Here is a 16,061-nt window from a genome sequence, read left to right on the forward strand (position 1 = left end):
CTGGAGGTATTTACCCAGAAACAACACATTTCATTCAAGATAGCTCAAGTCCCTCCTTGTTCAGGGATCAGGAGAGCTATCTCCTATCTATTTTGGAGTATAACCCTTTCCAGGCTGTGTTGGCTCTTAAGAGCTGTCCTGAGAAATCTTATCCCCAGAAACTTAATTTTGGGGGTGTTCATTAGAATGGCACTCATTTGTGGTCCTGAACAGTTTTCTGAGATCTTCCAGGGGCTCACAGGTGTATTGAGTGTCTTCTTCTGTTTTCTTCCATGGCTTGACTCATGAGTAGTGAATCCAGGAATCATGCCCTGAAAACTTGACTGCTGTGGGGGTAGAAAGTATTACAGCGTAGGGGCCCTTCCATGTGGGCTGGAGTTGAGTCTTTGGGGACCCATCTTTCCAGACTGTAATTAGGACTTGAGTCACTGAAGCATATAGTGGTGGCTCTTTAGAATCTTTTGGGTCCTGGTTGACACCCCACAAGAATATATCTGGTTGGAATTACCCAATGACCACAGTGTAAGACTCGAGGGTCTGAGCCTCTGGATCTAGGAAGAGGTCATTGGCATAAACAAAAGTTCTCACATATAGCATCTCATAAGGACTAAGACCAACCTGTTCCTTAGGGGCAATAGAGGTGTGGAGGAGAGCTATTGGTAAAGCCTCCTTCCATCCCAGGGAGATCTCCCGGGTTATCTTTTTTATCGCTGATTTTAAGAATTGGTTGGCTCTTTCTACTTTTCCTGAAGACTGAGGCTTCCAGACACAATGGAGATAATAAGTAATGCCTAACGCTTTAGAGACCCCTTGGGTGACTTTAGAAGTAAATGATGTCCCATTGTTACTTTGTGATGACTTGGGCAGGCCAAATCTCAGAACGATTTCATGGAGCAGTTTTTTACCATCTCCTTGGCCTTCTCAGTCTGGGTGGGAAAACCTTCAATCCATCCTGTGAATGTATCTATCATGATTAGTAGGATATTTATACCCTTGAGAAACTGGCATCTGGGTGAAGTCCATCTGCCAGTCCTTTTCTGGCTAGGTCCCACACCGTTGGACAGGCTGGGCCAGCTGGGGTCTTTGAGCTTCTTGGGGATTGTTTAATTGGCAAGTGGGACAAGAGGAGGCCAATCGCCTTACAGCTGTTTGGAGGCCTGTTCCTCTGAAGGACCTTTCTAGTAACCTTTGGAGGGCGTTCTCCCCTAAATAAGTGGTGGTGTGTAAGGAGTTAACCAACTTCCATTGAAGGTTCCCAAGCAGAAAAAGGAGTCCCTCCTTTTGGAACCACCCCCATATGATCTTCCTGAAAGCCCTCACTCTTAGCTTTAAGAGTCTCACCTTCAGTATATGAAGGAATTTCTGGCAAATTAGCCCATGGAACTAAGGTGGCAACCACTACTACATCACTGTTTTTTAATGCTGCTCTCTTAGCTGCCTGATCATCTGCTTGGTTCCTTTGTGCCACTTCTGTGCTCCCTTTTTGGTGTCCTTTACAATGGGAGACTGAAACATCATCTGGCAGATGGACTGCCTCCAAGAGCCTAAGGATTTGATCACCATATTTGATTGGGGACCCTCGGGTGGTCAAGTGGCCTCTTTTCTTTCCAAATAGCAGCATGTGCATGTAGCACCAGAAAGGCATACTTGGAGTCAGTGTAAATGGCTACTCTTTTTCCTTTTCCAAGCTCTAAAGCTTGAGTCAGGGCTATAGGCTTAGCCAATTGGGCTGAAGTACCTGTTGGAAAAGGTTTAGCCTCTATGGTCTCAAAATTGGAAACTACTGCATATCCAGCTCTTCTTTTTCCATCCAAGACAAAGCTGCTTCCATCAGTGTACCAGATTTCCTCAGGATTGTTTAGATCTTCTGACAAGCCCTCTCAGGGTTTTGTCCAGTAATCCAAAGTTTCTAGGCAAGAGTGAAAGGGAGAGAGCCCTTGGGGGTAGGTAGGAGGGTAGCTCGATTAAGAACCTCATAAGGGGATATAGTCAGGCCTGGATTTTCCATCAGCACTACTTAATATCTGAGGATCCTTTGATCAGACATCCATAAATGGCCTCTCCTATTCAGGAGTTGTTTCACTAGGTGGCTGGTAAAAGTAGTTAGTTTGCCCCCAAAGTGAAAGTGAAAGTGAAGTGAAGTCACTCAGTGGTGTCCGACTCTTAGCGACCCCACAGACTGCAGCCCACCAGGCTCCTCCTTCCATGGGATTTTCCAGGCAAGAGTACTGGAGTGGGGTGCCATTGCCTTCTCCAGAGAGTTTAAAGAATCTCCTATCAGGACTGCAATAGCAGCAAGATTTAGAAGGCAGGGAGGCCAGCCTTGGGAAGTTGGGTCGAGCCTCTTGGATAAGTAAGCTACAGGCTGGGGCTCAGGTCCCAACCTTTGAGTTAACACTCCCAAGGCTATTCCTTCATTTTCTTGCATGTACAGGTGGAATGCTTTTTCTGGGTCTGCCAATCTCAAGGCTGTCCTTGAGTTAAGGCTTCTTTTAGTGTATCCTCTGCCTCCTTTTGAGGACTTCCCCACATCAATGTGGGAATTAAATCACCCCCTCCCTTCAAGCTTTCATATAAGGCCTGGGCAATTAGATCATAATTGGGTGTCCAGATTCTACAATACCCGGTTAGCCCCAGGAAATCTCATGGTTGTTTTTGAGTCGTGGGGGAGGGCAACTGGAAGATTCCTTGTACTTGATCAAAGGACAACCTCCTAGATGACCCATGTGTAATCTGAACTCCCAGGTAGGTGACCTTTGTCTCGACCATCTGTGCCTTAGCACAGACTTTATATCCCCTCTCTGCCAAAAGTTAAGAATCTGAATTGCATGTTGTTGGGCATTTTTCTCATCCGGAGAGCAGATAGTAGGTCTTCTACATATTGTAATATTTTCCCAAAGGTCCCAGAATCAGATCTAGGGGATCCCAGCTAAAAGCCTGCTCAAACAGATAGGGGCTATCTCTGAACCCCTGAGGTAATACTGTCCAAGTCGTCTGTTGGTGTTTTTCTCCTGGAGACTCCCAGTCGAAGGCAAAAAGATATTGGGATTCTTTAACCAGTGGCATGCAAAAAAATGCATCCTTAAGATCCAGGACTGTAAACTACTTGGCACTGGGCAGGATTTATCCCAAGAGTGCATAGGGATTGGGTACTGTGGGATGGAGGGGGACCACAGCTTCATTTATAATCCAGAGATCTCGAACCATTCACCAGGTCCCATCCTTTTTCTTTACAGAGAGGATTGGGGTGTTACACGGTGAACTGGTGAGGACCAATAGCCCACAGGCAAGGAATTTTATTAGCGATTGTAGTCTTTCCCAAGCTTCTCTTCTGAGAGGTATTGTTTCCAGTTTGGAAGCCAAGTGGGATCTTGGAGGACAATGATGACCAGTTCAGCTTGGTGGGCTTGTACAAGAGTTCCCTGGTCCCAAACCTGGGGGTTAATTTTGTCCTCCCATAGTTTTTGGTCCCTCCCTATTGGAGAGGGTATATTGGATTCCTCAGTAGTAACCAGAAGCTGTAGAAAAGCTTCCTGTCACAAGGGTGGTCCCCAGTTTAGTGAGTTTATCTCTTCCCAATAAAGAAGTAGGACACCCAGGGACCACCAGAAACTGGTGGGAAAATATTTGTCCATTCCAGCAACAAAGAAGTGCTTGGGTGAATCTTTTTGTAATTGTTTTTCCTGTAGCACCCAAAATGGTACAGGTTTGGGAGGAGAAGCCTCTAGAATAGGAGGTCAGGACACAGTAGGTAGCCCATGTGTCAACCAAGAAATTCTCAGACCCACCTGCCACATCCAGCTGCACCCTTGGCTCCAGCCCCGTGATGATTATCTGTGACAGGCAGGCTGGCTGGAGCGGGCCACTTCAGTCCTGTTAAACCATCGTGAGGGAAGGCTTGAAGCTTGACCTTGAGGCTTTTGGGTCCCAAGGGCAGAATGCCACCCAATGTCCCAATAGATGGCATTTGTAGCAAGCCATTTAGGAGACTTGTCATGGTTTGGACACTCTTTGGCCCAGTGTCCCACCTGTCTACAGATTAGGCATTTGCCTTGTGCCTTGTCCTTTAAGAACTCGGGGTTCGCCATAGTGCTTCCCTGGAGGACGGCCAGCATCTGGGTATGCCTTGTCTCTTTCCTTTTCTCCCTTTCCTCGGCCTTGACGTCCCTCTCTCGTTCTCTGTTATAAAAGGTGCTGGTGGCTGTCTGGACCATCCCATTTAAAGAAGCAGAAGGGTCCTTCTGCTGTAGTTGTTGTAACTTTATCCTAATATCTGATGCACATTGGGACAGGAATTTGTCCTTTAAAATCACCTGTTCCTTGTAAGAGTCGAAGTTCAGATTGGTAAACTTTTGGAGGGCCTCTTTTAGCCTTTCCAGAAAGGCAGTGGGGTTCTCACTGGACTGCTGACTTATTGCTGAGACCCAGGCATAGCTGATTACTTTTTGCTGGGCTGCTTTTAGCCCTACCTTTACACAGATCAGAAAGTAATCCCTTTCCCAGATGTGCTCAGGGTCATTATAATTTCAGTTAGGATCTGAGGAGGGGACTGCAGTTTCCCCCACTGGATATTTACTGCTTGACTTGTTGAAGCCCTGTAGCATACCCTCAGGCTTCCTTTATGACCCTAGCATACTCAGGGTCAGATAAAGTTTGACTCAATATGACCATGATGTCCTTCCACGTCAAGTCAAAGGCCAAGGTAATGTGTTGGAATGTATCTATATATTTGCCTGGGTCATCTGGATAGCTTTCCAGGTCTTGTTTTATCAGTCTTAGTTCTAAGTGGGAGAAGAACTTATGGACCCAGGTTGATCCAAATTCTCCTCCAGTTTCACTAAGGGACATACTTGAGTTGGCTTTTGTGGAGGGGGTGCTCCCAGATATGGGGGCACATTTGGATACAAGGAAAGAACACCAGGCAACTCGGGAGCCATGGGAGGTGAGCCTTCATGGGAGGCTTCCTTCTCTTAGTTGTCTATGCCTAACACCATTTGCCTAGTAGGCTCACTTTTAGGGCGTACAACAATCCCATACTTAAGACAGAGTTCCTTCATATTTTTTAGGTGGAAGAAAATTTGGACATAGGTGATCTCTGTCCATTTCCCTTATCTTTTGCAGAATAAGTCCAACTGTAGGACGGTATTGTAATTTAAACTCCCATCATCAGGCCAGTGTTCCTTATCCCCCAGAGAATACTGTGGCCACGAAGTGGCACAAAAGAATTTTAAGCAACTTTTCCTTAGAGGATCAAACAACTTTCAGTTATCAAGGATGCATCTCAAGGGCACCTGTAAGGAAGTTGATTGGTTATTTCCCATCTAAAAGACAGTGATGACAGGGAGAAAAAGAAAAAAGGAGAAGAAACTAATAGACCTTCTTCTATTTTTATGGGTGGACTTCCTTAGGGGTGAGTCTTTCTAAAGATTATCCTACCCAGTACTGTTGCAACCTGAGAGCTAAGGGTCAAGGTGCAGATCCCCAGGGAGTTTGAGGCTTGACAATCTCCTAGAGATCAACATTTCATTGTCATAGGCCCACTTTAGGTAGTAACAGAAGTAATGGCAAAGGAGAGGGTTACCTGGTCCTGTTAGGGGCATTAAGAGTATTTTAATAATAAGCTGGGTGGTGATGTTGCCTACAAGGGGGCAGGGTCCTGGTTGCAGGAGTTAGTAAGTGACTTGAGAACAAATTAATAAGAGGCAACAGATCAGGTGTTCCATAAAAGTGGAGTGGAGATTTGATGAGGGTTATGTTTGTAACCTTCTCCTTGGAGAAGGCAATGGCAACCCACTCCAGTATTCTTGCCTGGAAAATCTCATGGACGGAGGAGCCTGATAGGCTGCAGTCCATGGGGTCGCTAAGAGTCGGACATGACTGAGCGACTTCGCTTTCACTACTTTTGTAACTTTAGGGGAAGGGTGGTAAGGGTTTGGGCCCAAAAGGCCTGCAGGGTTCACTCCCAAAGTGGCAAACATTGTCCCTGGAAGCCCAATTGCTCTTGAAGGGATGCCACCAACAGATGGACCTCTAGCAGGCACTGTGGGCCTGTCACCCCCCCTAACAGGTTCACTGAGAGGCGCTGTTGATACACATGTTGTAGAAAACATGGAAGATGAAGGCCTGAATCTCTAGAGGGATTGGATATTATATAGTACTTCCCTCCCAAGGGCCAGCTATTTTCTGGTTGTCCCTCCAGAAGATTGTAGAGGCAACATGGTGGGCCTGTAAGAGCATGAAACAGGAGGGAAGGGGCCAGGGCACAACTTTTGAAAGAATGACATAGCCCAAGGGCATAGGCATAACATAAACTGATTAGAATCAAATGGGTCCAAGATGGCAGACAAGTCAAATTCAACTAGGCCTTGATCCTCAATCTGCAAGCTAAATGACACACCCAAAGGCGCCATGACAGTTCCAAGGCACTACCAAAAGACCAAGGAGTGGGTGGCTCCCCAATTGTTGGAAAGATCCTCCCACCCATTAGCATATGACATCGGCCAGCTCACAAAAACTAACCACACATTTCACGGCCAACGCATTTACCTTCTCTGATGGCACACACTCTGTGGCCTGTGCTTCTCTCTGAATCCAAACAAATCTACCCCTTACCTATCACTGTGTCTCTCACTGAATTTTTTTGCAATGAGACATCAAAAACCTGAGTTGCATTAGGTCCTGCCATATGAGTTTGAGTCCCAATCTTAGGTAAACAGTTTCAAACACAACTTTTGGAGATGGAAAGATGACGACCTGCCCAATATTTTGTAAACAGTGGCACAGATGGAGAGAGGAGCTGAAGAATGGGAGAAAAAGCAGTGGGATACTAACGCATATATATGAAATTTAGAAAGATGGTAACAATAACCCTGTGTACGAGACAGCAAAAGAGACACTGATGTATAGAACAGTCTTATGGACTCTGTGGGAGAGGGAGAGGGTGGAAAGATTTGGGAGAATGGCATTGAAGCATGTAAAATGCACGATACTGGATGTTTGGGGCTGGTGCACTGGGACGACCCAGAGGGATGGTATGGGGAGGGAGGAGGGAGGAGGGTTCAGGATGGGGAACGCATGTACACCTGTGGTGGATTCATTTTGATATTTGGCAAAACTAACACAATATTGTAAAGTTTAAAAAAAAAAAAAAAAAGCAGTGGGAAAAGCATGCCGAGGAACTCCCTTCATAGCCTGTCAGAAAAACTGCTAAATGCCTGACCTGTACCCATAGTTTTCATTGGCCTGATCCTTGGCACAAAGAAGATTAAGAACAGAATAACCCTCACCCACTTGGGCAACAGCTACTAAGGCATAGCAGATAGTGGAGCCTTCAGGACACACTGAGAAGTAGCCCCGTGCCAGAGACCCTCAACTGCACCCACTGCTGCTCACCTGTTCACAGGGGGTTCAAGGAAACAAGAAACTCGAGATTGTAAAGGAATTAAGATTTGTTAGCCATATGTCCTTCCAGCGACTGGGGCAAGGACCTCTTACCTTAACTGGAGGTCTTCTGGAATCTGAGACTGAGCTGTGTGAACTTTCTGCTGAGTTTGTTTTTGCTGTCCCTGTTTTCAGCATACTAGGCTTCTTGTCACTTCCACTGGGCTGGGTTTCCTTGGCATTCAGCTTCCACCACATGACCTTTTGCCACGTGACTGTTGTCGGGCTTCTTCTGTGCTTGGTCTCTGCCTCATGGGGCTGAGCTGAGGTTGTTTCAGCCAGGTTACATCCGAGTTATGGCACCAGATATGTCATCAGGGGAGTGTGTAATTTCCTAGATTCTGTCTTACTGCAGCAAAGATTTGAAATGGTGGACCAGTGTTATAGCCTGATTACAGCTCCGTTTTATTTGGCAAACAAAAGGTAGTACACCCTCGAAGCATGAGGGCAGGCTGACCCAAAAGGAGAGAGTCTCAATCTTGGCTCCTCTTTTTATATGTTTTGTCTCCTCCCCCTGAGCCTGCCCTATGTAAACTGGGCTAACCCAGAAAGCTGTTTGTTTCACCTGAGGTTCTCAGTCTGGTCCTCAGATTTTCTTTTGTTCTGTTTCTGTGGGCTTTTTTCTTTCTTTGTCTTTTAGCCACCACCATTTTGGACTTCTTTTTCCTATTCTAACTACCTAACAGTAACATCTCTTTGCCTGCTGAGAAAAATGAGATGGAATCCTATTTTCACCACTATCCACCACCTTAACATTCACTAAAAAAAAAAAAAAAAAACTTTCTAAAAACAAGTGAACAACAAGCAGAGATTGAAACACTGTTGTTAATCAAGTTTCTGAGGAAACACACAGTTTGGTTCCTTTTTCACCATGTATATCTGTATCTATCACTGTCACAGCTAATCAAGGTCTTTACTCCAAACTTATTTAGAAGCTTTTTTGCCAAGTCATCACTAATTCTGATCTGGAATGTTCCCCTCTAAGAGACTCTTCCTGGAAGAGGGCATGGCAACCCACTCCAGTATTCTTGCCTGGAGAGTCCCATGGACAGAGAAACCTGCTGGGCTACAGTCCACAGGGTCACAAAGAGTGTAAGCATGCACAAGAGACTCTTAGAACCAGAGTTTCTGATTAGGTTGGAATCAAAGCCTTTACAGCTCTTACTTCCCATTTTTCACATCCTCACAGGTACAAACAAATGGTTTCTGTCTCTACACTGCCAAATGTATTGCTTTTACAGACTCTATGTTAATTAGAAAGTTATGTGCCAGTTCCTTCCTCTATTCCCTCCCTTGCATGGCAGTAGTGGAGGGGCAAACCACATCATAGCAGATTTGCCAAGAATTAACTGAACTTATATACTCTGAATATGGTCCTTTTCTTATCTCCTGGCAAAGGATCTTTCCAGCTGTACTTCTTCCAGCTCCAGATCTAGTTATTGCATGAACTTACATATAATTGGTTTTTTCGTAATCCTTTACACCTAAAACTTTTATCATTTACCTTTTGGTTGTTTTAGTAAAACCATTTTTTGAAATGAACTTTTAAAGAGGTTTGAAGTTTTCATCATGGGCACTTTAAAACAAAATAAATGAAAAAAAAAAAAAGAAAAGAAAACACACATTGACCAGAAAACAGAGCCGAACAAAAATGTTTAAAGATTGTGTCATACAGTGGGGTGCTGATAAATTTTCAACCAGTTCTTAATGATGTGTGTGTCTGTATACACACACTATAAACTGTATTGACATAAAGGAGATGTGGCACACAATTGTATAAGTGATAATATACAATAGCCTTTATTGTAAATTCCATATAGCCAGTTGTTCTCACAGAATGCATTCACTGGTTTTCGCTGAGCATTTATATCCCTAGCCAACATGTGGTTGCAACTGATGAATGAACCAACATGAAAATGCATGAACACAATCAACATAAGTATTGGTTGACATTTTAATTTAAGCTTACTAATAAGAAAAAAGTGATTCAGCAAAGACACATGTATTGGAACTTCATTTGTTCATCAATGATGTGAGTAACTTCTTTGCTGAACTGGATGATGGTTCTCAAATTCTAGAAGAATATTTCTGACTTTTTGTGTGCTAGTCACAATGTAAAATCTTCAGTTTTGTTTGTTTAATCTGCTTTAGAACCCTCTCCTCCATTCCTTTCTTAAGTCTGAAGTGACAATCAGAAAAGCAATAAATCAAGCCCTAGTTTGTAGCATTTGCCAATTCCTTTGATGTAAATACTCCCACTACAGCTGATTTTAAGTCATGCAGAGTTGGGAAGACATTTTACATCATTACAAGGAATAAATATGATAGATATAAATAACTCCTAGAGCATAGATAACAGTAAATTGCGACTTCCCTATTAGTCTAATGGTTAAGACTCCGCACTTTTACCACAGGGGGCATGGGTTTGATCCCTGGCTGGGAAATTAAGATCCCTCATGGCACTGCCAAAAAAAACAAATAAAAAAGTAAATTGTCTAAAAACATTAGAAAGTGATGAGTTTTGAGGATTTATTAGCTTTGTTATTAATAAAATGTATTTCATTGTAAGTTTTTAACAACCCTCATGAAAATGTCTGAAAATTTAATAGTTGACTCCCTCAGGCTGATATAGGTCATCTCCAGCTTACCACTGGCTCATGTGTTTTCTCCTCACAGGTCGTCTTGAGAAGCCAAAAATTACTCAGAGTTTCGTGACATCTGTGAACAGCACCTGTAATGTCACACTGATGTGCTCTGTGGATAAAGAAGAAAAGAATGTGACATACAGTTGGAGTCCACGAGGGGAAGAGGGCAATGTCCTTCAAATCTTCCAGACCCCTGACAACCAAGAGGAGACTTACACGTGTACAGCGTGGAACCCTGTCAGCAACAATTCTGACTCCATCTCTGCCCAGCAGCTCTGTGCAGGTAACCAAGCATCTCTGGCCATCTCTCTTGGAGTCTCAAAATTCACTCTGACCTGCTGCAAGGCCTGAAACTGGCCCAAGTTCTCCAGAGGAAGGTGCCTTCGTTATGGCATGGCTGGACCCAAGGTGCTTCTCCTCCCAGTAAGCCCCAGAAAAGAGTCCAAAGCCTTCTGGGAGATGCCAGGCATTTCAGGGTATTCTGAGGCAGTCCCCACTCAGCTGCCTGATTCAGTTTCTGATCTTGACCTTTAATAGTGGGCAGTACAGTTTTCCTTGTAGCTTTGGCACTCCCCTGGAGGGCACCTAGTATGGATAGTGCTCTTGAATGTGGACAAGCTTGCCTAACCTCTCTGGCCCATCTCCTGAGAGTCAAGTCTCATTGAATCTTCTGTTTTCAGACATCACAATGACCCCCCATACTCGCCACACTGGACTGATGAGTGGGCTGGCTGTGCTTTCTGTGCTTATAGTCATTCTACCTTCAGTGGTTTTGTTCCTTTTGTGCAAGAAAGGAGAAGGTAGGAGATTTTCTCACAAGGTAAATGTAGAAATGTACCTTCATTTTTTCTGGTATTGAAGTCAGTTATCCAAGGTGGGGTGGAAATGTCCTTTGTTCCAGGGAATTAGTCTTTCTAGACTCCTCAGTGCCCCATCTTACCCTCTCCCAGAAAGACAGCCCTGATTACTGTATTACATTACCCTGAATGGTCTTCCAAACATGTTTCTGGGATCAGCAGGATGCCATGGGTCCAGAACTTCGGTCCAAGTTTAAGTGAGTAAGTAACTGTTAGTCGCTTGGTCGTGTTTGATTCTTTGCAATCCCAAGGACTGTAGCCTGCCAGGCTCTTCTGTCCATGAAATTCTCCAGGCAAGAATACTGGAGTGGGTTGCCATTTCCTTCTCCAGGTCTCCTGTAGGGAAAATCAGAATTGGACACCTCAAGTCAAAGAGAGCCCCTGGGTTCAAGTTTAGCACTGCCATTAACAAACTGTGCTCCATGGGGCACATGTATTTACCTCTCCAACTCAGTGTTCTCACACGTGAAATAAGATTTGGACTAAGTCTCCAAGGTCACTTCCAAGTCCACCAAAACTGTGACCTTTGAAATGTCATTGAGGGACAAGTATTAGTTGTCACTAGATCCCTTTGGGTCCCTCTGGATCATTCTGTAATTGTAACCATTCTAAACTCAGAAAACCTGATCTTGAGCCCTAGGTGAGTCCACCCTTCTATTCCTCTTAATTCTGTGTCCACTCAAAATCTTCCTTTCCCACCCATCATAATAGCAACCATGGATGTAGAGAGGTTCTACCTCTGATTCCATGTTCCTAACTCTCTTTTGGGTCTGATTCCTCAGGTTCCTTCTTGAAGAACTTCAGTAAGAACCCTGGTAAGTTCTCAACCACTAGTTTCCCTGGATGACAACTGGAAGAGATGAGTTCACAGTAGAGTGGTGAAGCCTAAGCTTGTACTTTGCAGACATCTGGGGTGAAGGTCCCAGCTTGACCATCTATCAGCTACCAATTATTTTATCACTGTCTTGGTTTTCTCAGTTGTAAAATACATGTAAAACCAGGTTGTGCAGCATATACTTACTGAACAGATTTAATGAATTACACATATAAAGGACTTGGCCAAGTGCCTGGTACATCGTGAGTACTTTGATACTATCCTTACAATTGACATACCTGGGCTTGGCACAGAAGGAGGCATCCTGGGCGAAGAGAGTCTGTAATATGAACTGTAGCTCAAATAATCTCTTGATGGGGAGAAGTCACACCACCTCCTCAGGCCATAGGTGATCTTCAGGGCTCCTCAAAGAGGCCTTTGCCCTCAATCCCTCACAGCCTTGTTGAAGGGAAGAAGTCCTATTTTTTCATCTGCAAATGAAATAAGAGAGAGCACTGAATCTGGTTCACTCACCAAGTCTGAGGCAGGGACTGCTGCTGCTAAGTCGCTTCAGTCATGTCCGACTCTGTGCGACCCCATAGACGGCAGCCCACCAGGCTCCCCCGTCCCTGGGATTCTCCAGGCAAGAACACTGGAGTGGGTTGCCATTTCCTTCTCCAGAGGCAGGGACTGGGACAGGACTAAACTCTGAAACACTTGATCCCTGTAATAATAGCACTCAGCCCAGACCTGTTGTCTGCAGATATGTTGGTGCTTTGGAATATGAAGGCCCTCAATTCTGGCTATCTGTTTTCAACTTGACCCTCAAATGTTCCACATTAGGAGCAAAGAAAAGCAGTACAAAGGGAGAAATGCATCTATTAGTCCATGAATTCTTAAAACAGACACTCAGTTGTGTCCGACTTTTTTCAATCCCATAGCCTGTAGCCACCAAGTTCTTCTGTCCATGGAATTCTTCAGGCTAGAATACTGGAATGGGCAGCCATTCCCTTCTCCAGGGGATCTTCCCAAACCAGAAACTGAACCCTGGTCTCCCCTTGTAGCTCAGCTGGTAAAGAATCTGCCTGAAATGCAGGAGATTCCAGTTGTATTCCGGGGTTGGGAAAATCCCCTGGAGAAGGGATAAGCTACCCACTCCAGTATTCTTGGGCTTCCCTGGTGGCTCAGATGGTAAAGAATCTGCTTGCAATGTGGGAGACTTAGGTTCGATCCCTGGGTTTGGAAGATCCCTTGGACGAGGGCATGGCAACCCACTCCGGTATTTTTGCCTGGAGAATTCCAAGGACACAGGAGCCTGGTAGGCTACAGTTCATGGGGTCACAAGGAGTCAGACATGACTAAGCCCAGCACAGTTCCCATATTGCAGGCAGATTATCATCTGAGTCACTAGGTGAACCCTGAATTCTTAAAAGTAGGAATTCTTAAATTCCTCTCACTGAGCTTGGCAGGTAGAGAGTTTAACAAATGTTTGAATCAATCAGTCAAGTAACAAATATGTGTGGAGTACCTCTTACATGTCTAACACTGAAGTGGTAAAAGAAAGATATGTACCAGAAGAGACCAACACAGTGTATAACTAGAGAGAATCAATCTAATTGAAAAACTAAGACCGTCACATGAAAAGACTAGCCATACAAGGCAGTCAATGCTAAATGCTGGAGATACTAAGGAAGACCCTGGGTGGAAAAGCTACCTGCAGTGCCCACACAGAGGTTGGGGAGAATCTCTTTATCCTAATGGGGACTGAAAAGAATTCCCACTGAGCTCTGGGTAAGACCTGAGCCAGGTGTCTCCTGTACTGCATGGCATCCCTAAGAAAGGGATTCAATCCCCAAGCAAGGATTCAAACATCCATCTCAAGAGGACAGGAGTCATTTAACCTCTTGGGGTGTCATTTCTTTATTTGAAAAAAGAGAACATTAAGTCATCTCTAAAAATTCATCCACATTTTCATGTACTGTGGTTCTATGCTTGTTTGTGACTCAGATGCTTCCTCAAAGAAAACAATATACACATACATCACAGTTTCAAGAAACACCCAGCCAGCAGAGTCCAGGATCTATGATGAGATCCCCCAATCCAAGGTAAGGTGGTGCTACTCACAGGTCTCCACCACCACCCCAAACAGGGGGTCATGGGTAGCAGCCACAGGCCAGAGGCTGGGGGTGCGGGATCCGACCAAGAAATACCATGTCAGGGAAATGATCCTTCGAATCTTTCTATGAGGACAAGAAAGTGGCCATGTGTCACCCCCTGGTAGCCTCCTGGACTTGAGACCTCATGCTTCTAATTGGGCCTGGCTCCATGTTAGATGTCATGACTAAGAGTAAAGCACCTTCTATAGGGGACCCATACCAGGGGAGCCTCTGATATGAGGTGAGAGCTTTTATGTGGCCACTGACCAGTAAACAAGTTGCTAAGGGGATTTCAAGTGCACAAAACGGAGAGAGGTCCACTTGAACTTGACTTCTTGGTCTGGCTGCAGCAGCAGCTTATCCTCCACAGGCTGATTCACTCTGTCCCACAGCCTGCCCTCCCACCTTCCTCTTACCTGCCTGCCCCTCCCTCACCTCCACTCGTAACCAGGCTTCCTCATGGTATCACCTTCCTCTGTGCTTCTACCAGCCTGCTCTCCTGAAGTCTCCAAGGAGAGAAAGGGAAATTGAAGTCTGCCTGGTCAATCCAGCCCTGTACTTGGACCAATAGTTCAGCTGGGTTCGTAGAGCCCATGGAAAGCTAAAATTCTGATTAAGCAAGACTCAGTCTGAACCACCAGACTGTTCTTCTTGGCTTCTGAGGTTCTTGTCCAATTGCTACCTATACCCACTCCAACTTCACCCTGATCCTCTCCACCTGGATGGAACCAAAGGTGAAGCTGGGAGAGGAGACCACTTAGTGAAAGTGAGAGCAGGGAGGGCTGATGGGCAGAGGAAGAAGTAAGAGATTTGCCTGGGCTCCCTCACTGAGGGCAAGATGGGTGTTTTACAGGTGCTCCCCACCAAGGAGGAGCCAGTGAACACAATTTACTCCATAATGCAGTACTCTGATAAGGTAAAGTCTGTCTGATTTTTATCACTGTTGTCCTGTCTGTTCCAACTTTTCTTTGGCATCTTATCTAACCAAACAGGAGTAAAATAGTTCCCTTGGGACTCTGTGCTTCTCAGGATTAATTGCTGATAGCCTTGATCTCCTTCCACACATGCACACAGCTCTGCCTCCCAGGTCCAAGGCCATTTACAAGCTGGCTTCCTTGATTTCTGTTCCCAGCCTTTCTATGAAGGAGCATCTAGGTCTCTGAACTGCAGTGTGGAAACTTCAGCCTCTAATAACATCTAGAGCCATTGCTAGCTCACAGTGTATAAATTGGAAGGCAGGTCTGCCATGCCCCAGGCAGACACAGGGCCATACCAGATGCACAGATAGGCAGGCAGAACACAGGTTGAATCCCAGTTGCCACTGGTTCCCTCAGCAGACCTTCACAGTGTGCCACCTGTACAAGCATTTGTAGTGCTCTAGTGATACTCATGTTCCCTGTGCCCCAGCATGCTTCTCTCAAATATGCAAAGAGGGAAGGTAGGTCCTGACCTTTGACAGGACTTTCAGTTTGGGGAACCTGGTTCAGTGTTGTTACTATCTGAAAGTCCTTGTTTCCACCACAATCAGGACAGCTTTGGGGTCTCTGGGTGAATCAAATTTTTTGGAAGTGTTTCTGTCTAATAGCTGAGTTAATAGGCAGGAAGCTAACCAGGAAAGATAAATTTGAACCCAGATGTCTGGGGAGAAAGGGATGATAATGATAACAAGTGACGAGTGGGAGGAAATATTGGGATGTCAAAATGGAATGCAAATGCATTCATGAATAAGAATTAAAAGCTGATTCTATGAGTCATCTGTAAGCTGGACAAGTAGGAAGGTCATAAGGGAACTCAATGCACAGGTCAGTTTCAGTTTGAATGTCAAGATAAACCAAGTGCCCTGGAGAATAAGACAGAAGGACTTTGACTTCCTCAAGGACCAAAGATGGAAGGAGAGAGAAGAAAAGGAAGAAAATGAGTGAGGAAAGAGGAGGAGGGGAAAAGGGGATGGAGAAGCAAGTGAGAAGCAGGGAGCCAGCATGTCTGCACCAGGATTAGAAGGAGAATGGGAGGAAACAGAAGAAAATACACTGGGAAGTAGTAGATTTGAAGGATTAATCAGGGACTCCTGGATTGAGACATCTCATAGTAAACTCTCTAGACAAGTTGATTGGTTATTACTAGTTTGGTTAGTATGTAATTTAAAACC

General features: G+C 45.0%; 1 protein-coding gene across 4 annotated transcripts in view; it reads left to right on the forward strand.

Annotated features, from left to right (window-relative positions):
- Positions 1-16,061, forward strand: part of CD84 (CD84 molecule) — a 43,695-nt gene that overhangs the window by 25,794 nt on the left and 1,840 nt on the right. For 2 of the 4 annotated variants that reach the window (XM_027528485.1, XM_027528459.1), the window contains 5 exons: positions 10,117-10,368; positions 10,766-10,885; positions 11,725-11,757; positions 13,764-13,861; positions 14,766-14,828. In XM_027528485.1, the coding sequence (XP_027384286.1) occupies positions 10,117-10,368; positions 10,766-10,885; positions 11,725-11,757; positions 13,764-13,861; positions 14,766-14,828 (566 nt within the window). The remainder of the gene's footprint in view (positions 1-10,116; positions 10,369-10,765; positions 10,886-11,724; positions 11,758-13,763; positions 13,862-14,765; positions 14,829-16,061) is intronic. The other 2 variants (XM_027528467.1, XM_027528477.1) reach the window with 2 other exon arrangements.

Source organism: Bos indicus x Bos taurus, chromosome 3, assembly GCF_003369695.1.
Source record: "Bos indicus x Bos taurus breed Angus x Brahman F1 hybrid chromosome 3, Bos_hybrid_MaternalHap_v2.0, whole genome shotgun sequence".
Lineage (NCBI taxonomy): Eukaryota > Metazoa > Chordata > Mammalia > Artiodactyla > Bovidae > Bos > Bos indicus x Bos taurus.